General features: G+C 43.2%; 2 protein-coding genes across 4 annotated transcripts in view; one reads left to right on the plus strand and one right to left on the minus strand.

Annotated features, from left to right (window-relative positions):
• cbarpa (CACN subunit beta associated regulatory protein a) lies at positions 1-15,328 on the plus strand. Of its 2 annotated transcripts, none has more exons than XM_019262301.2 (11): positions 1-241; positions 446-639; positions 5,094-5,165; positions 8,525-8,670; positions 8,767-8,828; positions 8,942-9,104; positions 9,179-9,359; positions 9,448-9,591; positions 10,102-10,300; positions 10,414-10,606; positions 10,694-15,328. In XM_019262301.2, exons 3-11 carry the CDS (start codon positions 5,118-5,120, stop codon positions 12,543-12,545), a joined length of 2,988 nt encoding a protein of 995 aa, XP_019117846.1. In that variant the 5' UTR covers positions 1-241; positions 446-639; positions 5,094-5,117; the 3' UTR covers positions 12,546-15,328. The 2 variants fall into 2 exon arrangements, with proteins under 2 accessions (XP_019117846.1, XP_019117847.1); XM_019262302.2 differs by lacking the exon at positions 1-241 and adding an exon at positions 275-333.
• Positions 15,066-26,457, minus strand: part of stk11 (serine/threonine kinase 11) — a 15,867-nt gene continuing 4,475 nt past the window's right edge. For both annotated transcript variants that reach the window (XM_019262296.2, XM_027285315.1), the window contains exons 3-11: positions 22,994-23,077; positions 22,703-22,792; positions 22,292-22,424; positions 21,665-21,801; positions 21,220-21,347; positions 19,899-19,956; positions 19,604-19,797; positions 16,297-16,546; positions 15,066-15,548 (exon numbers count right to left, since the gene is read on the minus strand). In XM_019262296.2, coding sequence (XP_019117841.1) covers positions 16,338-16,546; positions 19,604-19,797; positions 19,899-19,956; positions 21,220-21,347; positions 21,665-21,801; positions 22,292-22,424; positions 22,703-22,792; positions 22,994-23,077 — 1,033 coding nt within the window. In that variant the 3' untranslated portion in view covers positions 15,066-15,548; positions 16,297-16,337. The remainder of the gene's footprint in view (positions 15,549-16,296; positions 16,547-19,603; positions 19,798-19,898; positions 19,957-21,219; positions 21,348-21,664; positions 21,802-22,291; positions 22,425-22,702; positions 22,793-22,993; positions 23,078-26,457) is intronic.

Below are 26,457 nucleotides of genomic sequence, written 5' to 3' on the forward strand. Positions count from 1 at the left end.
TGCCATTCATGCCCAGCTGCTGTGAATGAGGACGGGTTTTCTCCTCCATCTCACATCATCACCACCATCAGCATCACCATCATCAGTGCTGGTCACGTGGTGCGTCGGGAGCGGGCGGTGGGCGTGTCTAATCGCGTGTGGTTTCATTCATAACTACAGTCTTTATTTGAAGCCCAAATTAAAGTATGCAGACGGGGCAGGCTGCCTGTGGACCGCCGCTTCACACGGACTCTACAGCCGGGTGAGTCCCATCTTTTATCCCACTCACACCAGGACCAGTTAGTGGGACCCTCCAAGGCGTGCTCACGGTGTAATGTGCTACTATTTCATTATGTAAGATGCAAGATAGTCGCAACATCTGATTTAGTGAGACTCTCGGAACTCTACAGTGTCCGGCACATGAAGGCTCCTGTGTGACTGATCGTGATTTATTTCACCCCCGCAGGCTGAGAGCACACGACGCAGGGATGTGGGACAGCCCCGATCGGCGGGTTTTCGGAGGAGAGAGGAAGACGCTGCTGATGCTGATGCTGATGCTGAGGCTGCTGCTGCTGAGCGCCGCCGGCTGCAGCGGGTCGCTGTAGTCAGTCAGCTTGCACAGAGCGGAGGGAAGCTGCTCCAACACCGCCCGTATAGACCGTAAGATACAACACATCTGGAGACCATCATCATCCAGTCACACGTCAGAGTGATATGCAGTCCTCCTCCTCCTCCCTCCATGTATCACTGATGGTGCTTATAAGAGTATAAACACCACAGGCATCATCCCACTGATGGAATGAACTAGACAGTATGTGTCTGTCTGTCTGTCTGTCTGTGCCGCCTCGTCCATCTGCCTGCCTGCCTCATGTATAGAGATGATGTGAGGATGTAACATGTCATTAGACCCTGGAAACTAACGCGCGCACGCACGCACACGCGTGCACAAACACACACTTTGGATGTATTTTTTCTCCACCAGTCGGGGTCAGTGTTTTCAATTTCATTCTGATTATTTATCTGTACTGTTATGTGACAAATGAAACGACGGTGAAGCTAAGAAGTCAAGCTGTCATTTAGCCTAATTCATATTAATTATATGTTATTACGTTATGTTTAGGAGCAGTATCAGGGCATTTATAATGATAAGAAGAAGAAAGAAGAAGAAGAAAGAAAAATGTAGTTTCCAACTTAAATTATGCTCAAAATTAGACTAATAGGAAAAGTTACTATGACTGAATGGATAATGAACTAAATAATAATAATTTTCATTATCTTATAAAAATATATTTAAATGTACCAAACAAAAAACACAAAAAGGACTTTTATGTACCCTGCAGGGAGGATAAGTAATCTTACTGCACACATTTAATCACATATAATGTGTTGTTTATATATATATGATGTTTACACTGAGTTAAACATTTAAAACATTCAAGATTGTTTTTAAGCTTTTGGGACATTAACTAGGATTTAAAATGACATTCCATGTGAGTTTGAATACAACTTGGCTTCAGTTCATCATGACTGACCCACATTGGATTAACATAATTAATATTATAGTCCATATTTAATGTGAGAACTACATTAAGGAAACCACTGTGGCTGAGTTTGGACTCACTTTAGTAACATAGATGTTAAAGGTGAGTGGATTTGTTTGACGTGAATCTTCACTGTCTGTCCTGATATGGTGAAAACCAACTCAGGAAGTCCATAAATAGACAAACTGGTGACTGAATGAATGTTTAACCTGTTAACCAGGTGTGACTTTGACAGACTGGTTAGGTAATATACTAAAATTGTTATAAATGGGCTTCTGTTTTGAAACCTTTTAAAGCTACCTCTCCCTTTAGTGTGTGTTTATAGGCTGTAATAAAATAAGAAAAGAAAAGAAAAATCTAAGACTGCCTGGAAAGACATTTTTAAGACCTTGAACAATATAGTGGAGAAATCAATGCCATCTAACTGTTTAGCCATTTTAACTGTGATTTACCCAGCAAAGAAGAATCAGACTTGTAAAGGCGACGACTGTCTGAAATGACAGTGTGTTTCTGCTTTTACTTGTTTATCACATATAATCAGTATATGAACAAAGGAGGAGCTGTGTGCACTGTGGGCACCCATTATCAGAGGCTGTCGTACAAACAGATAATGTATGAAACCACAGCTGTGATAACAAAATATATCTTAGTAAGAGGCATTGGTTTATGCTGCACATTAATAAATAAACCCTATATCATCTTACAACTATATTATAGTGCATTGAACCATTTATATGGTTAATACTTCAAGATAAATCTGTTCGTATGTGTGTTGGTGTGATCTTGCTATTCAGAGCTTTGTCCTCATCATGGTTACCTTGAGCTGTTGAGATATTACATAAAATATGACTCTCACATGGTGAGGGAGTGTGCGGCAGTATGTGTAAGGAATGTAATAATGGATTGATGTTACACAAGCTGCGTTCTGTGTTAATAATTATGTACTGTCAGCTCTTCTGCCTTTCGCATTCTCTCACCACACTTCTCTTTCTCTCTCGCTGAGTCTAATTTTACAGACGTGGGTCTGAGATGAGAACTTATTGTTCATCTTTAGGAGACGTCAGCAAATGTTTAGACACGTTAGGATTTAATTCACAGCTCCGAATTCAGACAGCAGTTAGGTTTGTTTCATGTTCATATGGTAAAGGGGCATTACACCGATTTTACACAGAGGAGATCAGTTTACCTGTTGTCGTGAGGTGTGATGTTCAGCCTGTGAAAACAGTTGTGTAATGTTTTCTGTTGCTCTGGAGGGGAGCTCTCTAAAGACTGATAAAATAATCACAGTGATGTCAGGTTATTTTTGCTTTGGATTGATGATGTCAAACTTGTAACAGAAAGGCTTCATTATGAACGTGGAGTTTGAAAGATGGTGGTAATTACCAGGCTTCGAGGGGTCTAATGAAAGACGCTGTCAAATTGCACGTTTGAGACTGAAAAACAGGATACTTTAGCCTCTGTTGCATAGATTTCAAGTATTTCAGTATTTTATTTATATTTGTCTCTTGGAAGTCCCCCATCTTTGTGGAAGTTTAATACTAAAGCGGAGGTCAGGCTGAAGACAGGAGTCCAGTCCAGTGCAACTACAGAGTCCTTTCAAGTGTTTGACTCAACACCAAAACTCTTTATTATTGTTTACATTATGTGTTGCTCTTACTTCATGATGGTCTTAATCCTCTTTTAGATAATTATTAATATTACCAGGACGATAAATGGAGGAGAGATTCAAAATCACTCTATGACAGAAAACACAAAAAATAGTAACATTTAAAAGTCCAGTATGTAAGATTTGGGTGCTTCTATTTTTATATGGCAGATTATGTAATATAATTTGCTTAACCATGTATTCCATATTCTATGTAGTCCATATTCACCTGAAAATAAGGATCTTTTTGTTTTTGTGACTTGAAAGAGGGTTTTATATCAACACTGGGAGTAGGTCTTTATCCATGGGGTCCGCCTGCAGCTTAGAATGGACAAACTAAACACTGGCTCAAATTAGGGTGTTTCGTGTGTGTCATCACTGTCGTGTGTGATTCACACTATGAAGTGATGGGTGAGGCGAAGGGATTACAATGTAGCAGTAACCTTTTTTTTTTTTTTTTTACTGTTTCCCAGCTGCTTTCGCCATCATTTATTTTACTTTCCGATCATTGTGGTCTTAAATGGTCTTGAAATAAAATCCAAAGTCCTCTTTGCCTGAGACTGACACAAGACCAAGTAAAAATGCAGCTGTTTCGGAGACACGACCTCAGACCTTCAAAAAGTGGTCTGGAGACTGGTCTCAAGACCAAGACCAATCTTGAGTACTACAACACTGACAGTTACATCAGAATAGGCCTCAAAAACCCACCATGTGTAATTTGTCTGTAACTGTAGAATATAAATTCTTCCTGAAGGGTTTAACTTCTTAGGACCAGTACTGAAGACTTAAGCGTCTTCAGTCATAGCTACAGACCTGCCCATGTTTAGTGTTATCGATCTGCCTCAGTGCTTGTGATCCAGAAAACCTTCACATAACAGCATTTAAAGGGTTATAATCATACAAACCAGTACAACCAGATGTTTTTTCACACATACATCCTGATGATTAGCTGGACATGACATGGTTTAACCACAAGCAGCCTCTGGTGAAGTTGTGATTGTTCACACGCCTGTATGAAATGTCTTTGAACTGGAATATTGACAACAAGCCCAGTCGTTCAGTTATCAGGCGTCATCACACAACGCTCATGTCATTATTGGAGCAAAAGAACAAAATCAATGCACACTTACAAAAAAAATGAGTCATTTTACATATTTTAGCTTATTGTCAAGAAATCCAGTGAAAAGACCAAAACCAACAATGCGGTAATTCATCTTTCAATACTTTTCGACTTTTTCCAGCCTGTTTGTGGCTCTCAGCTCTAAGCCTATTCATTACTGAGGACAGAAATCTTTAAAAATGAGTCAGGAGCATACATGTCTTCAGGTTAAACTGATTTTCTTGTTTAACAAATGCGTATGCAGGAGGAAGATGTATTCTTGTTGGGGAAATTCTACAGCTGTAGCAACGTGACGGTGTACATGGGTCAAAATAAACTACATGGTAATGTTCATCTTAATGAAGGAACAGTGTGGCTCACTGATGTGTTTTTAAAGGAGCAACATGCAATTTTTGGTCATAGGGAGCAACATTTTGCGTCCTCCCACTGTCTAGGACAGACTAGGCACTGCACTAATGCCTCTTGAGGCACAAGTGGTATTACCGGTACAAGAAACTGTAGGCCGAAGCAAGCTGGATAGCTGATTTCAGTAGATATCTCTGCAACACACAGAAGTATTTGACATAATGTGCTTCATAAATATTTAAAGATTCATGACATTTAATTTTAGCTAAATCTTACATATTGTCGCTTCAACTGAGGCATAGAGGAATAAGATAAATGAGGCGTTGGCTACACAAACAACACTTGTTTGCATGATCAGAACTTGTTGTTGGATCACCTTATCATAATTAAATAACATAAGTTGTATTATCGTCTATAAAGAAGTGACAGCTCTGTCTGATCTCACTCTCTCCATCCTCTGCAGGGTTCACTCACGCTGACCTGGACCATGAGCAATGATTTGCCTGTTCTGACAAGCCTGACTGAGAACTCCACTGTGAGTATTAGCTGCATCCAGCCCTCCTTGCTCTCTGTCTGACGCCATCAACACATTCTCTCCACACCTTCACATCAGCTAGTGTCTGTAGTCTGGTGAACGACAACTCTTCCACAAAACTTTACAGATCAAATAAAAAGACACACAGTGCTGCGGGTATTATATATCCAGTGATGGAGGACAGGCTGATCTGTATCCAAAGAGGATTTGACTCAAGAACAGGACTGAGTGTGCTGCTGGCTTTGTGTACCATGTAGCCCCTGGAGGACTGGAGGGGGATATCTGAGCCAGTGGCGGCAATTATCGGACAATTAAAGCTGTTTGTGTGGAGGGTGAATTGACAGCCGCTTGCCTTTTCAGTGTGTGTGTTAGAAACATGGGCTGAAGACTAGCGAGAGGCTTCGCTGCTCCAGCTGATTGATTGTGTTGTTCTTCCTGTTTAGCTGAGCATGTAAAAACAGCAGATTTCATTAAGCTACAGACGCTCTGACAAACTGTGTAACACACACACACACACACACACACACACACACACACACACACACACACACACACACACACACACACACACACACACACACACAGTGGGTGTATCAAGGTATGCTTGTTGCTGTTGTGTTGTGATGGAGCTGTTATTCACACGTACATACAGCTTCAAGCTTTTTATTCAGTATCTCCCCATAGGCCTCAGCTGAATGTAGGTCACTATAGCATCTAATGAATGTAAAGATATACTGTGTGTGTGTGTGTGTGTGAGAGATGTAGGGCTTAGTTTAACATGTTCTGGCCTGAAGCACATAATCATCAACCCTTTCTGGTTTTATAAGTAGAAAATAAAAGCTTCCTACATTCAGCAGCTCTCGCTCTCCTCTGTGTAGCGGCTGTCAGAGTGAGTTTGAAGTGAACACAGATTGATGGATGCTTACAGGAAGTAGCTTAACCATTTATTGTTTAAACTATTTATGGTGAAAGCTGAGTCACTGACAGTATAAAGAATGGATAGCATAAGTGTGACATCACCCACAGGTCTCTGAAAAACTGTTTTGAAACTCAGAGTACGGTGTCTCTGCATGGCTGCCGCCAAGTTCTTCCGGCAAAGATGTGGACGCCTAGTTGCTCAAACAAACCATCTGTAATGACACCCACCTGTCAATCAAAGCCTCCACACTGTTAATTATGCATAACTTTAAGCCTTAATATAATTTGAACAGGTGAGTTAAAAAAAAAAATCACCCTCAGTACAGTTGTCATGAACGGGGAAATTAGCTGTAGAGACTAAAACAGTTTTTTGTACCAGGCTGTAAACATGTTTATTTCTGCTGTGAAGTTGGACAGCTAACATGGGGGCTTTATGGCGATGGACTGCAGCCAGCCTCAAGTGGCTGTTTGAGGAACTGCAGTTTTTGGCACTTGTGCATTGGCTTCACAGCCATGGAGATTGCTTCTTGGTCACACTAACTAACTTGATTGAGTGTTTCAGTCACTTGCTGCTTTTTTTAAATTTTCTTATGTCACAGCGACATTCATATTTTTGTCTTCCGGACTGATATTAATTATAAACTGAAAAGCTTCTAAAGTGCATTTTCTATCATTTTCCGACATTTTATAGACAAAATTATTGATTGAGAAAGTAACAGGCAGATTAATCGAGTGTCTGTACATCCAGTCAACAGCAGGATTAGAGTTTACTCGATGTGATGACCTTGCTGCTGCTCCTGTTAATGTCATCACCGTCTAAAGGTCAGTCTGCGAGGAGCTCCTCCAGTCTGTGGTTTCCTTCAAAGCTGTGCATGACCTTTAACATTTCCAAAGATTATATAACGTTAAATGTTGCAATAGATGAATATTCCACTTTTTTAACTCTGGTTTTGAAAACTGACATCGGAAGAAGAGCCAGGAAAGTCTGCTATAGGGATGTGCGTCTGCATCCTCCTCCTCCTCTGATTTCCATTTTTAGCCTGTGAAGGCCTCATTTCCCTCTCATTGAGAAGAGCTGGGAAATTGAATTAAGGGTCTCGCTGACGTTTTGATTAGCATCCGCAAGCTCCCTCATCCAAGACTAAGAGTATTAATCAAAGAGAGTACAGAAGAGGGCAGTTGTGCTGTCTGCTGTATGTGTGTGTGGATAAGGATCACTGTGAGGAGGCAGAGACTTAAGAAAGTCTTTCAGCATTAATTCCACTCCTTATTAAATATTATGCAGCTGATCTGACAGCGTAATGTGACAAAGAGATTCCTCATTCCTGGGAAGCTCAATGGCGAGAACAATCAATTCCTGTCTCAGCAGGACTAATGCAGCCACCGAGCTCACAACAACAAAACATGACAGCACAGATATGTAAGCTTCTGCCTTATTGTGCTACTAAAGGAATGAGTTATGGGCTCCAGTGATGGCATTTGAATACAAGCAAAGGGAATTAAATTGATGTTGTGCAACCCAAACAATAACAGAGCAAAGTGAGTGCCAAGGTTCAGCTGATATGTCTTTGAAGGCAATGACGCAGGTGATATTTATATTTTGTTGGCAAGGGAAAGCTCTCATCCGTCACTATGGACATTTTTGTCCATTTGGGCAAAAAGTTTCCTCTTTATCTGGCCATCATTTTGGCTGGACACTTTTTTGCAAGTGTCTCTCTTGACAAATTTTCAAATTTGAATTTTTCTAATAGATCAACAGAACACTGAAAAAAATGACTACCCTCTTAAGTCATTAAAACTTCACAAACTAATATTTTTTCTGCTTTTTTTCCTGCATAAATCTCTGACACAACTTCAGCCCAGGATTTTAACCGTTTACTATTTATGAAAAAAGGGGAAAATAATCATTGTTTGTGTTTTTTTCCCCCATAAATAACAACAGTGACATCGAGTAATCAAATCAAAGGGTTAAAATCCTCAAAATGATTGAAAGTTGCTTAAGAGATTTATGCAGAAAAAATATTAATTTGTAAAGTTTTTATAGCAGTTTTTTTTTTGGAAGTGGACATTTTTGTCCTTAATAACTTAAGAGGGTAGTAAATTAAACTGACACCTGAGGGTTAATGCTGTATTGATCAGTGTGTACGTGTGCGGATGTTGTGGTTTTATGGCTTGGTGAGGTGGGAAAAGAACGTTTTGGATCACTGCACGGAGCATTTTTGGTCATTATAGCTGCCAAAACCGCAAAATCTAGCTCTTGATGGATCAGCAGTCCAATAGAAAACATGACAAAGTGAGAACACCTGTATTTCCAACATTGTTCCAAGATGTCACGAGTAGACGTATACAGCAGTACATAATGAAAAGTACCTGCAGCTACTCGAGCACTAAATGACTAAATGTACTTCTGCTGGGGGTCCTAACCTCTTCTTCTTTACCAGGATGTGCCTGTGTCTGCGGGCCAGGTGGAGAACTATGTGCTGCTGTTGGTGCTGCTGAGTGTTTTTGCCGGGGGGACGCTGGTCCTGCTCTCCCTGCTGCTCCTCTTCTGTCACCGCTGTTGCATGGGTGGACGACGCTACTCCAGGTGGGTGGGGAGACCTTGGCATGCCTGCAAACACACTAGGAGGCTGTGATTGTGAAAGCGGTGTGATGTGATGAGGCTTCATTTCACTCATTTCAGAGCCAGCGATGACCTCGAGAAGACAAACACCACGTATGCTGAGGATTCTCAGCCCACCCAAGGTCAGGACCCGTGTGTTTTTCAAAGTTCATCCGTGCACGTGTTCTCATCCACAGTCAGCAATAACGCCATTATTTCCCTCCCTCGGTTTGCCCTCGTCCTCGTTGTCACTCAGAGATCACCATTCATCTGGATGAATCAGACGCTCTCTCAGCTTCGAGCTGTCACGATGGAGAGTCAGAACGATTTGTCTCCACCATGTCGACTGGCCGCAGAGTCTCCTTCAATGAATCTGCACTTTACGAACAGGAGAAGACAACTCAGGACAAAGCACGCAGGTACTGTTAATTGATATGATTAGTGGGATAAGGTGTTGATGGAGTTAGATTTGATGATTCATCCTCTTTCTCAGGTACACTTTGACTGAGGGAGACTTCCACCACCTGAAAAAGGCCCGGCTGACCCACCTTCACCTGCCTCCGGCCCCGTGTGACCTGAAGATCCTCACTATCATGGAGTGTGACTCAACAGAAAGCAGCACCCTCAACATCAGTGAGACTACAGCTCCCAAACTTCCCCTTACCATCTACCAGGTAACATCTACCAAGAGACACTGGATGTGATTCATCTCATATCAGGTTTGTTTTCTCAACTCTAACCTGAGTCGATTTCTCTCTGCAGCCCACTGAGAGACGAGTCCCCGACTGGATGGGACAGAGCCTCAGTGGAGGTCTGCCAGGAGACCCGCACCACTCCACCATCCTGGACCAGGGCCCGAGACAGGCCTCATCAGCCATGAAAACACAGCACACATGGTCCCAGACAGTGAGTTCAGCTCTTTCCACTTTGTGCTGAGAGTTACACGTTGAGTAAATATTGGAATGACTTAACAGGACGCCTGACTTTCCAATGTGCACCATTATCACGAGACAATGTTTGTCCAGTACTTTGGTTTACCTACTGATATTCCCTTTAGCCTCAGCTGTACTGCGTGCAAATGTTAGCTCGCCAATCTGAGATGGTGAACATTTCAGTCTTTAAGCGGCAACACTAATTGTTCTTTGCAGTAACACTGAGTATTAGAGATAGATTCTTCAATGCTGATTGATCCACTTGTATCACACATAAACAGAGCTGTGAAAAGCAACAGGCTCAGACCGACTGATGCACTGTAACATCAGTCATCACTGCAGCTGGATGACAACATGACAAACTGCTGTCCCCTGAGGGCTTTGCCTCTGCCCGTCACGATTCATCTAAGCTTGTCCGCCTCAACCCCTCCTTAATGTCTCATCACCTCCTTCCACCCATCTTTTGTCTCATCTCTTTTGTCAGATGGAGGCGGTCGGGGACAGGGGAGAGGCTGAGAGCAAAAGGGGGACGAGAGGAGAGTTAACTCAAGCTCCGGGCCAGACTTCAGTTCTACATTTCTTCTCTAAATTGCGACGGCATGCCAGTCTGGAGGGCGCAGGGCCTTACTTCAGGAGGTGGAAGTTTGACAGCAGTCACCGAGCTGCAAGCCTGGATGCTAAAGGTTTGGATAAATGCCATGAATGGATGAGTTGATTTGTGGATGATGTCTAACGCTGCATGTATATGGTGAAAAACATCTAGTTGACAGCTATCTCTTCATGCGGTTTCTACCAGGATCCCCTAAAAGAAAGCCCTTCCAGAGACAGAGAGCAGCAAGTGAAACCACAGATCACGCCGACGACGACGACTCTCCTCTCCGAGATGAGCTCATTGAATCATTCCCACAGACTCCCATCCAAACCAGTGGCCTCCAGTCCCTCTCTGCAGAGTCTCTCCCCACACCCACATCCTCAGTCTTCTTCAGCAGGTACATCCATTCCCATAATCCCATAATTTATAAGCACCATGAAATTCACAGAATTATTGATTAGCTGACTGTTCTCTATCTCTGCAGCCTAAAACTGGAGGCCAGGGTGGAGGTAGGTGGTGGCAGCAGTGCCAGAAGAGACGATCTCTGTTCCCCAACAAATGATTGTTGTGCTCAGAGGCAAGATGAGTCCACAGCCAACGGAGCAGGCGTGGAAAAAGAAACAAAGTTCGGTGCAGTTAAGAGAACAGAAGCAGTGGGTGTTGAGCTACAATCAGTAGAAGAGGATGACTTGTTTGGGCCGCAACAAGAAGCTCCCATACAGGAAAGGTCTGAAGACACAAAAACGGACCTCATGACATCAGATGTTAGGAAAAAGAGTGAGGCAGAGATAGACGATGGAGATGAGGTGGTGTTTGGGGCTGAGGCCAGAGGAAGGGCAGACTCTGGCTCATCTCTTTCCTTCATGATTCGCCAGGAGAGCTCGGAGGCTCCACCATCCCTGTACAGAGACATTTGGAGCTTGCGAGCCTCTCTGGAGCAATATGCCTCCTCAGACCAGAGCAGTACAGATCGGGAGTCAATCCGGAGTGATGCCGACAGCGTCTCGTCTGTTGGTGGTGCAGGAGCTCGGTCCGGCTTAGACAGCTGCTTGTCCCAAGACCTGGACGACGAGCCTGAAGGTGAAGGGGAGGGAGAGATGGTGGAGGGAGGAATCAGAGGGGCGTCAGGTGGGGATGGCGAGATGGGAAGTGGAGCTGGAGGAGAGAGTGAGGCAGGGAACCGTAAGCTCCTCCAGATGGACAGCGGCTATGCCTCCATTGAGGCACCATCCAGGGCTCCTGAGGAAATGCGGCTTTTTGGGACTCCTGGAGCTCCTCGAGGGAAGACAGCATCTGAGAGAAGGTTGTTCTTTACCAGCTCTGGGAGGAAAGGTTCAGTGTGTGAGAGCATTGAGACCAGGCTGTTTGAGGAGGAGCTAGAGGACGAGATGACAGACGGCAAAGAGACAGAGGAGAAGCTAAAGGAGAGATCTCAAACTGGCAGCCAGTCTCTCACCCTTAAAGAGCCATATCAACTTCCGAAGAACCTTCATCCTCAGAAACCTTCAGAATCACAATCACAACCGATGTCTCCACTGTTGAAACCAATCCCACCATCCTCTAGTCCTCACCCACCCCGTCTCCGCCGCCGTGACTACAGCATCGATGAAAAGACAGACGCACTTTTCAACGAGTTCCTCCGTCACGATCCGCGGTTTGATCAGCAGGACTCACCGCTGCGCTCCAGGCACCGATCCAGAGTTCACCTACGGAAACAGTGGCAGAGACACAAGCAATACAGTGACCCAGGGTCAGGCACTGGTGGTAGGTACTCTCCATCTTTAGAGAGGCAAAGGTTCATCCCTCTTCGGAGAGGCGACAGCGCTGGTTACCCTCTGGACACCAGGTATCACAGTACACTTTCACGCATTGCAAGTGCTGCAGATGAAGAAGCCAGTGAGGTCGTGGCTTGCGAGGAAGCAGCCAAAGAGAGCACAGAGAACAAAGATCCATCAAGCGACGGAGCGCCCAAGGACGCCGCAGAAGATACAGCCAACACAACCTCTGTAGGCACTGACGCAACAAAGAGTCGCGCAGAGTTGACCAGTGAGGACGATGACCGCCAGGAAAGCACAACTAACCAGTCTCTGACCACTGTGACTACACAGAAGAGCTGCATGGATCCGAGAGTCGACAACAGAAACAACAACAGTAGTCAAGCTATTTTATCAGAGATTTCTCTGCAGGCAGAGAGCAGCCTGACAGACAAGCTGGTCGTGTCAGTGGAGGAGAGACTCTACGGCAGCCTGCGCAGTGCAGAAAAGCTAAGTCAGGGAGGAACGGAGCATGTGTTAACCATGTCTCACACAGCCTCACCTGGCTTCAGTCCCATGTAATCCCATCTCCTCCATCAACCTTATTTCAAATTCTTCAACGACAGACTTGAACACAAAGCACTTCAAACATCACCATGTTTTAGATACTTGGTTCCTCACTTTTGGACAAATTTTCAAAATGGTTTGATGCATCAAAACATAAATATATATTGTAAAGGACAAACTTCTTGATGGCCAGTCTCTTCCAGCATTTCCATTCAGACCTTAATTTCCACTGTGACACCATGTGACATGTGATGCCCCCTTTTTATTGGTAACCGTTCTTAAAAAAAAAAAAAAAATGCATTCATGACATAGCTTTGAGAATATAGGCCCATCTTTAGAAAAAAAAGAAAAAGATATTTTCAGATTTAACTGTGAATTTTCAGCATGCTACTGTATGTCCAAACTGTGTATGTGAATACTGTACAGTTTTAACTTTAAAACAAAAAGCACTTTGATGGGAAGAAAGTTAATGATGGAGTTTCTGTCACCTGTTTCTCTCATTTTAAAACCATAATCCTCCTTAAGTGTCCTTCTTGTCTCGATCACCATGAGGGGAAATGTCTCAATGAAAGCTTGCGGTGTCTGTGTTTGATAGAAAGAACACCGACCATTCTTCAGTACTTGTAGCCCTCTCTCATCAACACAGTATCACAGATCTGTAAATCACGCATAGTATATTGTAAATATAAAAACTTTACACTATACAGCCAACAAAAAGAAAAATCATGCATTATGAATTTTTATACTCCTATTTCATCTAGATTTTTTTTAGGCATGTGTGCCCGTTATTCATTATAATTAAGGAGGTCACATCCGGGAGGCTCAGAGGGCTCGAGTGGAGTGTTGCATCACTGCTGGGACTCTGAGGGAGGAGAATGACAGATGATACTTAAAGCGACTGACACAGGAGCCTCTCTGGCTTTTAGGCAGATGAACCAGTGACTGAGAGTAGAGGCTGTGAAAGTGGATAGCACTGTCTGCTCCCAAACCGCAGCAGAATAAGATAAAAGACACGTTCTGGTGATATTCCAGACTTGTCAACAAATGCCATGAAAAGACAAAAACTAATTAGGAATTACATGTGTAGACAGGACTTGCTCCAATGTTGTCCAAAAACTGTTTGAAAAAAATGTTCCCTCATTACTACAAACGCAGCCTCTCAAGTTTATCCCACAAACATCGCCCTGCTGTTGTAAATTTGCACTGGAGCACAAAAAATGTAAAAAAAAAAAAATTGTGATAATATTCTGCAGCCTTTTCATCAAAATCTGGCAATCGCACAAGTTGAACAGTTTTCTTCCCACTCTCCCTGCTCCAGTATGGATGTAAAAGTGTAATTATTCATTCTGCATTTGTCAAGTTTGATCTCATCACCATGAGAGAATTGCTGCATGTTACAATGTTTGATGAAGACTGTCACCTGGGAAACTGCAATGGTAGGTCCAGCCTTTCGTTTTCTTCCTTTCCTACAGGCTTGGGTTTGAGCTACAGTTGTGTGTATCTTATGAAACTCATATCTTTGTCATTTATGGTGAATCATCTGCTTTATTGTAAAACAAGTAGCGCAGAAAATTCAAATGTCTTGCAGCCTTGATAAAGGCTAGACCTTGTGGGACCAACTGAGGCACATATTCATTTTGGACTGAACATTTTTCTGAATTAAAAAACAAAACAAAAGAAATGAGCGACTCCTCAACACCATGATGAGTTTATGCTTTAAGCTGATTTACTTTGTGAGAGAGGTATCCTCACACACTGAATCACACCGCTGAAATATTTTTGCTCTTCATCCTCACCATGTTTGTCCTCTTGTCTTGTCGAGCGGAGAGCCTCTCAGTCGACCTTGCTGACGTGATGAGCGCTGCGCTCTCCCTCCCTCCCTCCGAGTTGTGACTCACCTGCTCTCTGATCTATTCCCAGCGAGGGGCTGATGATGGGCCTGGCTACGTAAGACGGGAGGGAGAGGGAGGGCAGGGCTCCCACTGATGTGTTCGGCGCAACAAAGAGAGAGCATCACTGGAGAACAGGCGACTGGGTGATTGTGACGGCACACCGCCTGCAGCTGAGCAGCATCAGCTATTGATATTCTAGAGTCTGACTACAAAACTAGCTGCAGACATCAGAGAAAGGCGAGTGTAGCGTTCCTATCAAAGCATAACCTTGCAAAAGGACGCGGAAAACAATAAAAATTATAAACTAAAACAAAAAGAAGAAACCACTGAGGTGTATTGCATTAAAAAAAAATTGCTCAACTCAAAGTTAAACAGAAAGGATCATCCAACAAAAACAGCCTGTTTGGGACATATTTTATATAAATAATAATTAAAAAATATTCATTGGAAAAAAGAAAAAAAAAAAACCTAAATGGAAATCAAAAATCCCCAACAGGTCAGCGGTGGATCTCAAGGCTTCAGTCTGTCCATCTGTCCACAAACCAAGCACTTTCCCTTTCTTCTTCCAGCTCTGTACAGCATGCAGTTTTTTATGTTGGTGGTAGTAGAGTACTATCATAATTATTCTCATCATAGATCTAAATATAGAATTATTCATAACTTTTGACATCTTTTTTTTTCTCTTTAATTTTTTACACATCACAATGTGTCTTAAAAACTGCCATTAGGGTTCTGTAAAAACAAAAGGTAGTCAAAGAAACAGAAGGTAGAGGGTAGAGGGGGTGGGGTACAGGGGGTGATGGTGTTTGTAACGTCCGGTGCAACACTTGGCCCTCGTAAAGAGGATGACAGTGGATGGAGAGGGGGGAGATGACAGAGGTGGATGACAGGAGTTGAAAGGAACAAAAAAAAAAAAAAAGAACCAAAAAACACCATCTTCACAGCCAGTGCCTCAGTCTCAGAGCAAAAAGAACATTTCATGCTGTCCTCCTCCCCGTCACTCATAACCCTTCTTCAAAAGACTGCAGGCCAGTGGTCCAAGGAGGTAAGGGGGGCATTAACGTCAGCAGGTTTCACTCACAACTGTGTGAGGACTCCGGACACAGAAGGACAGGGACAGATCAACCTGAGAGGGACACAGACGGAGGACAGAGTGTAATGTCTGATGGATTCTTACCATCAGGTTTTGTTGAACAGAATTAAAAAGAAAGTACTAATCGGTGCTGTTAACACAGAGAGACTTGTCGACAGGGTGAGAAACAGAGAGACAAACATCCTACAGCCTACTCCATCTCATCCAGGGTGAGTCATCGCCTGAACAAATTAATACACAGCATCTCCTCTGCAGTGCACCCATGACAAACAGCCTCACGCCGTGAGTGGTTTGTATGTGCGAGAGACCGAAAGAGCAAACTGTGGGTGGTGACTGGAAAAAGAGGAGGACAACCTGTTAAAAGTTGGTGTGTGTGTGTGTTTGCAGCATAAATCTGTCCCACTTGTTCACCTGAATGAGGGACCACTGATGAACCCCCTGGAAGGTAACAATCCAGATAAAACCTGACAGAATAGACCGCTCTAGTTTTTGTGACTGTATAGGAAACCGCCCGTGTGTTTGCCTGGGGAGTGGTGGTGAGTCAGAGCACTGCTTGCAGAATATCAACACACATTCTTCGCTCCCCTCCCTGGTTTCCTCTTCCTCCGCCTGCGCGATACTCATCTCTACATCTCTGTCTCGCATTCTCATCTCAGCCCTCCAATCTTTTTCCACTGGATCTGCCGCACCTTAGTTATTTGTCTTAATCTCTTTACCGTATTAAAAGTCACCCTGTAAGCACAGTTCAGCTGGTGTTTTTGTTAGCAGTCTACACACTCACCAGGGGAGTTGTTGCCGAGGGAGGAAGGAGGGGGAGGGGGGTCATTGCTGTTTGCAGGTGGAGAGCTTGCGGATCTTGCTGGCTGTGGAGACTCCTTTACGTGAGGGGTTGGATGAAGAGGAGGATCGACGCTCGGCTTTGGCCTTGCTGTTCAGAGACCCCCCCTCTGTCCCGTTCACACAAACTGGCTTGGCCAGAGCTGGACTGTGGTCTGCGTGCCCCTGATCCCGATCTTCTTCGGCCACTTGTCCTAAAAAGGAGTAAAAATCAAAACACACTTTAACACGAGTGCCGACTTGACAGCTGCTTTACTGGGCAAGTAACAGAGATAATAGCATGTTCACACTGTGAGTCTTAACATGGATGGGAATTACCGCTGTAATTACTGTGACACCCTGCATGGTGAAACCCTTTCAGATTTTCCAGTATGTGATGGTACGCCTGGTTTAAATCAACCCAGAAGGTCATGTTACCCTGCTGCTCATTGAGCTCCACTGGCTACCTGTAGCAGCCTACATTCAGTTCACATCACCTGTGCTGACTACAAAGTAGTCGCTGTAGTAGGCAATCCAAACTTTTCTCGTCATCCTACCAGTTCATACCAGATAAGGGGCGTCCCTCTCTACCTTTAAAAACTCCTGAAGACCCAGCTCTTCAGGGAGGACCTCCTCTCCAGCTAAATGACTCAATGTGAATGTAACTGCTTCAGTAAAAAACGTAAACATGTTGTTGTTTTTTTTTGTTTTTTTTAAAGAGGGGACCTTTAAAAAGCTAATTTGTCAGCAGCAGCAGCAGCAAAATGTCAGGTCAGACAACCATGAGAAGAACAAGAGAAATACTAATCAACAGGAAATCTGCTGTGTGAGAAAAAAAAAGAAGAAAAAAAAAAAAGAGGCCCTAACCTTCAGGTGACTCGTTTCTAGTGCAGAGGTGTGTGTGTGTGTGTAGCTGACTCTGAGAAACTTTAAATGATCTACTGATTATGATTTAAATCCCCACGCTGCAAAACACCGAGAAGAATATTAACAGAGGCGAGATGTAGTTACTGCTAAAGAGGTCAAACGGTTTTCATTTATCATACACGTCATTATTTCATTCATGTAAAGCATCCGATGAGCGACAGTGCTCGGTGTGTGTTTGTGTGTGTGCGTGCGTGGGAGTGAACCCTGGAAAACCATTCATACTCCCACAACCAAAACCATTTCAACGGGACTATATTTAGATCACTTCATTCACATTCTGCGGCTCCATTTGGTTTTTATGTGGGGCACCACTTCTACATACCCGACAAAGACTGCTGCATTTATTATTACCGGTTGTTGCCTAGCAACAGATAAAGGATCTGAAATCTGGGGGAAAAGGATAAAGGAAGAGTTGGGAAACAAATTAAATCAAGTATAAAGATGCTGTCATTACATATTCACCCCAAAGTCAGTGAACACTGGTGAGGTTTGTACACAAAATTCTCGACTGTAAACGTCGGAGCATTTTCTGAAAACAAATTAAAAACACGATGTGACAAAGTGTAGACTTCAGACTTCTGAATCTGTTCCCACATCTCAGCATTGTTTAGCAGTTTCCAACAGATGAACAGTCAGAGCTCAGAATGAAGTTTAAGAACGGGGACATTGCACAGTCAAGAAAAATAGCAACAAGCAACGATGCAGCGATACGTCCACGAACAGAAACAACTCAAAATAACATAAATAAAATTAAAATACAGCATGAATCGAGATTTAAAGATTATTTTTGAACCTTTATTCGATAGTAACAACTGAAGAGTGACAGGACGGTGATGTGTGGAGAAGTTCTAATTTATCGTACCAACCACTAACAGCTTTAGTGTAGAGTTGTCACGATACCAAAATGAGTAACCACGATACTATACCAGACAAAGTATCGCGGTTCCGGGTATTATCGCGATACTGCGGCCTTTTTTTATTATTATTATTTTTATAAACTGCAATGTATTTGTACAAGTTAGTTTGAAACAACGACGTTTGTTTTTTAAGCAAAATTAGTGTTGCCACTGACGAAGACGCCACGGCAGACTCGCTGCTCGGGCCCGGTGCTTCTGCCATGGTGAGTGTGTTGTCTCGTGTCTGGTCGAGACAGAACTTTAGCTTGTTGTTTGTTTTGAAGCGAGTTTCTATCGAAGCGGAGCTGTCTTCGCGGAGTTTGTTCTTGCCGGCAGAAACACATGAACAGCCAATCAGCCAACAGACGGGCGGACCCAGCGTGCGGAAACAGCCTATCATATCCCTGGACGTCACCAGTAACAGGCAAACAGCCAATCATTCAGCAGCTGTGTAGTTCGGTTGCGGTTCCATGTTGGTTTGTTTACAAAGGAGTAGCATGCAGTGAGAAGCCGGGAGGAGAGTAGAGCCGGCCGCTATGTAGCGGAGACTGGCACCGGTAGTATAGTAATCCACGGTAGTACCGTCGTGTAAAATTTGTAGTATAGTAGCGACGGTTATGATTTGGCACCGCGGGGTACCGGGTATACCGTGGATATCGTGCAACTCTACTTTAGTGTCAACTTAAAGATATCATCAGCATGGATGTGTCATGCACAACAAAAAGGCTGTATGACTGAAGGAAGTGAAATAGTACTTCACTTGATTGACATGCTACATAAAGAAACATTTCTGGTGTGTTTTTATTCACCTCATGAATATTTTGTTTACATGTATCATTTATGATGAATTTTCATGAATAGTGCAGGACATTTAAAAGACATATTTAATGGACATTTGTGCCATGCTCTGTAATCTGATTACACAGAAACCAGTGGATATTTTCGACCACTAAAACAAGTGTGATCATCACTGGGAGTACAAGCAGTGTTAACATAAACCAAACACAATTCCTGTTGTTGTTTTTCACTTTCCAGTGAAGAGCAGAAAGTCTGGGTTTTTATGGTTTTTAGTCAGAGGCCACAGTCGAGTGTGGTTTAGTTAGAAGTTAGTGCAAGTATGCATCTTTAACCATATTTTAAGAGGAAGTGGTTTGGTGTAGAGCTGTAGTTGCAGTCTGGGCACATTAAACTACATCACAATGTGTTTTTCTGTCATGCATTTCCAAATATTCAGTATCATCATACAAGAGGAGGAAGTAGCAGACAATGAGAGACATCGGCAGAAAAACAGCTGCTCAACTTCTCGGAGCCAAATCGAAACATTAGACGTCTAACCAAAATTCACTGAGCACTGACTGTTCGAATACTATTTACCTAATATATACTGCATAACATTGGGGGAAAAACAAACAGAACCAACATTTGAATCCATCTCGAGTTCACGCCTACCTGGCACTGTGAAGTCCTGAGTGTATATGATCTCATCATCTCCATCGTAGAGCTCGTCATCGTCCTCCTCCGTGTAGCCGTGCAGATCCTCCAGGTAGGGCACCACCGTCATACTCCGCCAAGGATCCCTGCTCTCTGCGCTGGCGGGGATGGGCACAGGGGGCTCAGACGGAGGGTGTTTCTTACGCACCCAGCTGGAACGGAGGAAGTGGACATCAGGCTGTAAGCATGTTTTCTAAACACTTACTGCAGGTCAGGAGTCAACTAACAGAGGACCCATCGATGCATTACTCACTTGTGTTGCCTTATGTTCTGTATGGAGAACCTCTTTGCAGGGTCATACTCAAGCATTCCTGAAAGAAACAGACATAAAGATCAATTCAATCCGGAACAAATTCTCCAATCACGCCTCCTCTATTAAGTGTTTAACTGGTGGGAGGCCACGGCAGTGAGGGGTGAGCGAACAGCAGACAGACGATAAACTCATTCGAGGAACAGTAATTAATGCAGGTAATAATCTCATTAATCACTGCGTGTCGAGGCATCCTGCACAGCTTAAGGAGTCAACGAGGTACAGTGAGGAAACATCGATATGTGGAGCATAACAGCTGTAGCGATGTAGTGAAGATTTTGTCCCTCAATTATAATAATGTGAGCTGAATCTGTGGGAAAAGCAGAATGTCAGTGTGATAAGGCGGCGGTGATGCAGTGCCTATCCAGACCTAATAATGTAATTGTCTCCCAGCAGGCGGGGAGAGGCAGCATGCAGAGTGCTGATAGTAGTGCTGCGCCTGCTGAAGGACACCTTTTGTAGCACTGGGCTTATTTTAGACCATGTAATTATGGACTGACTATCTCTTAGGTGCTGCGTCATCACACACAGACGTCACACGCTCACACAAAATGGGGGATAGAGGCCTGATGAGTTATAACGGCACCAGAATGTGGAAGCTTATTTCTCTCCGTGATTTAGAAATAACTCAATGTGCAACCAACTAATTTCAAATAAAGAAGTAAAATAACAAGATAAGCTGGATAACAAGCTCATCATTCCGCTTCCTTGATTGATTCATCTACACAGCGTTCTTTCTGGATTTTATAGCCGTTCAAGACTCAGCTCGTTTTATTTTTTAACAAGCGATAGAAGCATTGCAGTGTTCCCGTCAGGAAAAGCAACGCCTGACTACGAAGTGTTTAGTATTCTGCTGCTGGCTCCAGATCAATGGGAACTACGTCAACAGCTGGAGGGATTTCTACAGTTTGGAGGAAGCCTGGCATGTTGAGAAACCTCACTGACTTTCGATGTCACAGCACCACCTACTGGGAGCACGCAGATATGACGCCTCTTATTTGTGATTTATTACTGCTCTCACACGTACCTGCTGACCAATTTCATCTTGTTTGTACTAAAGGTCTCACAAATGTTTATACAGAAAACACCAGTTTTCTCCACCATTGTTACAATAAAAAGGCATGATGATTCATGACAGTCATTTACTGTTATTACAACATACGTCAGTCGGTGGATTAATCCTACGTCGCAAGGTGAATCAGCCATGTAACCATGCCAACAGTTGATGAATAAATAGTACTGGTCCTTAAGGTTACACACTCACCTCGCAGCAGGTCCGACAGGAGGGGTCCACACTCCTCGGGAATAGTGTAGTCTCCTTTTCCAATGTTCTCAAATAGCTTATAGATGTTGTCCCCCTCAAATGGATACAGACTCGTTGTAATGTTGTATCTGAATGGATGGAATCAGAAAGTGACACACTGTTTTATAACGTTTGAATGCAGACAGACCTTTCTGATGTTATATTTGACTGTTCTTTACAAACTAATAGCAACATACTGTGGCACTTTTCTTTTTTACAACCACAGCTTTGGCTATTTTTAGAAGCATAAAATGCCTACACATACACACAACTTACTGTGGTCAACACAGTGTAAATGTCTAAACAGGCATGCCAATGTATGACAAGTACATAAAGAGATGACAGGTGGTCTCTTCAGCATGACAACAAATCTTAATCTTCTGCCAGATTGCTCAAAACCACTCACAGTGTTACTCCAGCAGACCAAATGTCCACTTTAAACCCTGAAAAGGTGTCCAGTCCGTTAGCGATCTCTGGAGGCTGGAAGGCCGGAGAGCCCTGACTGGTACGACATGTGTCATCCTCTGCAAATGGGTGAAGGGCCTGAAAGATTGAGGGAATACGATGAGTATGAACTTGTTAGTGTTTCTCTGCATCTGTAAACACAAATAGAAATCACGACATCACTGGATAATTTGTTGCCATTTCATTAAGCAACACAACTGTGATAAAAAAGACAGAATACACAGAGAGATAGAGCTGAAATAAATTTGACATTCACTGCTGCCGCAAAATAGAAACACCAACTCCAAATGACAAAAACAATCTACAGTAACATTTATATTTATTAACTTCACTGTATTAAAAGTATGATATACAGACACAGAAACAGTTTCTACACAAGCTTATAAGCGTGTCTATAAAGACTACTTTTCCACTGATTGTGCTTTTGTGTATGTCACTAGCACTACCACTTAATTAGCAGGAATGTGACAAGAAATGACAATAGTATTTAGTAGACATCAGATTTGCTGAAATCTGGTAATTCATTCCCCTGGAGAGTAAACAGCATTACGCTGCAGTGTGAGCTCACCTCTGCTACTCCCAGGTCGGAGATTTTAAGTGCCCCGTCTGTGGTCAGCAGCAGATTCCCTGGTTTAATGTCTTTGTGAACTATTCCCTGGCTGTGCAAATATTCAAGGCCATCTAAGAGTTGGCAAAAGTACCTGGAAAAAAAAAAAAGAGGGGGAGGGGTGATTGATGCAATTAAAAGAGGAGCGTTCCAGACAAACAATTGGCATATCAAACAATTTGTGGACACATGAAGCTTCATCACTCTCACAATCTATGGTCAGTTATTGTAACAGTAGAGCTCCCAAAAGTCTTGGATCTAAAGTTAGGCCCAGTGGCTGCAGAGAGGCTCAAACTAAATATAGCAAGAGTCTGGAAAAAAAAAAAAAAGAGGGAGCAAAGAGGGGAGAGGGAGAGAATAACAGCGACTTACCCGTGAGCTTGAAATACTGGAAACCTTTTTTCTGGGACGCTGTCCAGCATTTCTTGCATCCCGCAAACGCAATACTCCATAACCATATACGTAAGTCGGGAGTCAAGGAGGATTTGCCAAACCAAACAAAGAGATCATTTAATAAAGTGAACCAATTATAAAAGCCGATAACTACCAAACAGAAACATTCAGACATATGAACAGCACTCAAAAACATCAGAACACCTACTGTCTAAAACCATTAAACATCATTATATATTCATTTATCTCATCAAAGAAATGTGAGGATATATTTTCTGCTTCTCTTCATTGTAGAGCACGTCCACCAACTGAATCACATTCTTGTGTTGGAGTCTTCTTAGCAGCTGAATCTCCCTAAAAACAAACACAAGAATAAAGATTATTTAGGAATATATATACATAAGGGGACTCGCATGGTTTAATACTGGCTCTTGTCTGCTGTGAATGGCCTGACTAAAGGCCCGGTGCTGGACATCAGCATGATAATACTAATGGTTTCATTACTGGCATTACTAATAAGCTGTTGACAACTCTGATAATTTCATGTTTCATGGTGTGTTAGTTTTGTCTTCCGCTTTATATAAAATTAAAAGCAGCTTTGTGATTTTTGTGACAAGACGCAACGCTGTTTTGGTCAGTTCTCCACGTGACTTCAAACCCCACGAGAAGCAAAGAGTGTTTTGCCCACCACACTTTGTTAACTTGCTCAGATTTGGTTGTTTTTCCTGGTTTACGTGCTCCTAAATGTGTAAATATGCTACATAGTTGAATTGTTTTTATGATCAGCATACACAGAACACATCGTATCAGTGACCACTAACCAGATTTGCATATTGGTTAAATAAAAAACAAATACAAATGTGAGACTCTTATGGAAAACAGACTGACTGATACGTCGGTAAGCTGATTTTATCAACTGACATTTGTCTAAGACAGATATGTTGGTATCGGTGTATATGTTGCCCAATATGCCCCGATCTGGAAACATTTTTTTCAGTGAACTGATGTCATTTCAGACAATAAAGTTTAATGTTAACCTGTAAATTCTGCCTCCATTACATATCTTTGTCACAAGTGTTTGGATGTGTGTTTATTTCAGTTCAAGCATACTAGTATATACTGATATCCGACGTTTTTATTCCCTGATGTTGGCATACCAAAATATTTTTGGTATTGGTCCCAAAAGTCCATTATCAGCCTGACTTGGGAAAACAGAATTGCAGGAATGATACTGTGGGACTTGATATTGCCTGAGTGCAGCAGCAGTCCATTACGGCAGTCTCATGAAGACAGATAACCTGACAGTTCACTTTGCTACCCAAGGAAATGAGGTTTAAATCAGCAGCATGGCAAAACCCCACAGGAGACTCAACATTCATCAGAGAGCTGTGAGTAGGGATGCTAATGAATTTGGATCTGCAACTACTTCCCTAGACATACAACCCACATCCACACACACAGGAAATACCTGTAAGGCTTGCATAGATTATTCTCTGTACACAGCTGTGGAGCGAAGCCAATGCAGAAGTGCTAAAAACTGCAGTTCCTCAAACAGCCACTTGAGGCTGGTGAATCTCCATAAGACCCCATGTTAGATGTCCAACTTCACAGCAGAAATAAACATGTTTACAGCCTGGTACAAAAAACTGTTTTGGTTTCTATAGCTAATTGCCCCGTTCATGACAACTGTGCCGAGTCTGAACTTTTATATAACTCAGCTGTTCAAATCATATCAAGGCCTAAAGTTATGCATAAATTAACAGTATGGGCGCTTTGGTTGACAGATAGATGCCTTGTTTGCACACCCAGGCATCATTCGGGCTGCCGATGAGCCACGTCTTTGCAGATTTCTGGATTAGCTGGTTGGCGGAAGATGCAGGACTGCCAACATGGTGGCAACCAGAGCTACAGATTATGAGCTTCAAAGCGGCTCTTCAGAAACTTGTGGGTGACTGTCAGTGGTTTCAGGCAACAATAACAACAAGACCAGCCAGCTTAACTACCAGATATGTTTCATTCTGCAGTAAATCCTGCATCCACGCACAGACCGCTGTGAAGTAAGACCCTCACAACTGTGCCTCTGAAAGCTCGCCTATCGTTTGTCTCGTTCCTTCTTACTTGGGAGATCATAAAATCCAAAATGATGGTGCTGGTTGAATTAATTTCCCTCCTCCATAATGTCACTGTTAGCAGCACCACCCCAGCTCTGTCTGACATCATGACGGCTTTATGTGCTCACAGCAGAATTGTGGGGTGTCGTCTGTCTTCTTTTTCACGTTGACACAATCTCTCACAAAAAAAACAAACTTTTCTGTCCCTTATCACTGTGTAGTTTATGAACTGTGTCAGTCCTCTGCCTAACACGCAACCTTACGACTGACAAATGGATATTCTGGGCAGAGCCTGCCTCTCGCTTGCACAAACACAAGCAGTTACTGCTGCATCACTGCACTGGTAAAAGGACACAGTTGCCTCATGCACACATAAAAGCAGAACTCGAGATTAAAATACGTCGAGGTGTAAAGAACAGACTTGTTTTAACCTGCACAACATTGTCTCTGCTGAATAGCAAGTGCAGATAACATAACACGTCTGAAATGTAGCAAACCGAGCTGCATCTGCATCACGGCTCGTTTCCATAAAACAAATCATAAAAAAACAGAGGCAGTGCTGCCTTCGAGGCACAGCGACTGCTGCAGTCCATCTGCAGTCTCTGAGTTCAAATGTGCACCGATGGACCTTGTGTGTGATCGCGGGCCTGCAGGCTGCAGAGCTGAAAGGATTTCAGCACTCAGCGATAGGGCACACAGCAGCAACACAAACAACTGATCAAAATCTGCACCGTGCCCGTTCAGAGATGTACGGTGTCCAGTTCAGTGTGCGTGGTGTGTGTGTGCTCAGGTACGCTCCTGTCATTCCAAACAAGGGTACGGCATGTGAAGGGTGTTGCCTTAGAAACGGGAGTGGCATTGCTCAAATAGTGCCAGTATGAGCATGCCCGTTCCCATGGCAACCCTGTAAAAGCAGGAAGTGCTTTGCAGACAGGAATGCTAAACAGAAGCTGAATTGGGAGGCTGGCTGGGGGCTACTATGGCATCCACACACAGATGGACTAGAGCATCCAGATAACCCGGACTGGGGAAAACATAAAGCCTCCACCAAGTGAGGCTGATGTAGAAAAAGAAAAAGCACAAACCAAATTTCACACACCAAGGAACACTGCTGTGGTCTAATTAACAAAGTGACACAACCGCGTCGTCGACCACTGCACATTTGTGCTAAAAATATAAATATATTCGGGGCGGTGTTTAGCTCAGTTGGTAGAGCAGCCACACTAACCACCCAGTCACCAAGGGGAAGATAAAAATCCTTTACAGCTTAACAGTGTTTGTCAAACCTTCTGCACTGTGAACACCTCGGAAAATATCAGACCACCATCATGACAGACGTTAAAATACAGTCGACCCTCTTCAGGAGGAGGCATGTTTATTCCTACTAAGATTACTTATTGTTGACTGAATCGTGAACAGAGCCGGTTCAGGAACTAGAGCTAACGTGGGGGTAAAAGTGGTACTCCTGATCTGCATAATATTTCTCCATTTAGAGTCATGATCGCAGTGAACTGTTCATTTTTACCTCTGCTCACTAACTCGCTGTCACATTTTAGCTCGGAACTAACCATGAATGTATTTGTGCTTCATGTGCATGAACGTGACAACGGATCAGTCCGATAT

This window comes from Larimichthys crocea, chromosome XII (genome assembly GCF_000972845.2).
Source record: "Larimichthys crocea isolate SSNF chromosome XII, L_crocea_2.0, whole genome shotgun sequence".
NCBI lineage: Eukaryota > Metazoa > Chordata > Actinopteri > Sciaenidae > Larimichthys > Larimichthys crocea.

Excerpts from the sequence above, each read along its gene's own strand:
- cbarpa (XM_019262301.2), top strand. The coding sequence starts at position 5,118 with ATGAGCAATGATTTGCCTGTTCTGACAAGCCTGACTGAGAACTCCACT. Across the intron at positions 8,671-8,766 it reads GGTGGACGACGCTACTCCAG|AGCCAGCGATGACCTCGAGA; the intron begins GTGGGTGGGGAG and ends CACTCATTTCAG. Across the intron at positions 10,607-10,693 it reads TCCTCAGTCTTCTTCAGCAG|CCTAAAACTGGAGGCCAGGG; the intron begins GTACATCCATTC and ends CTATCTCTGCAG.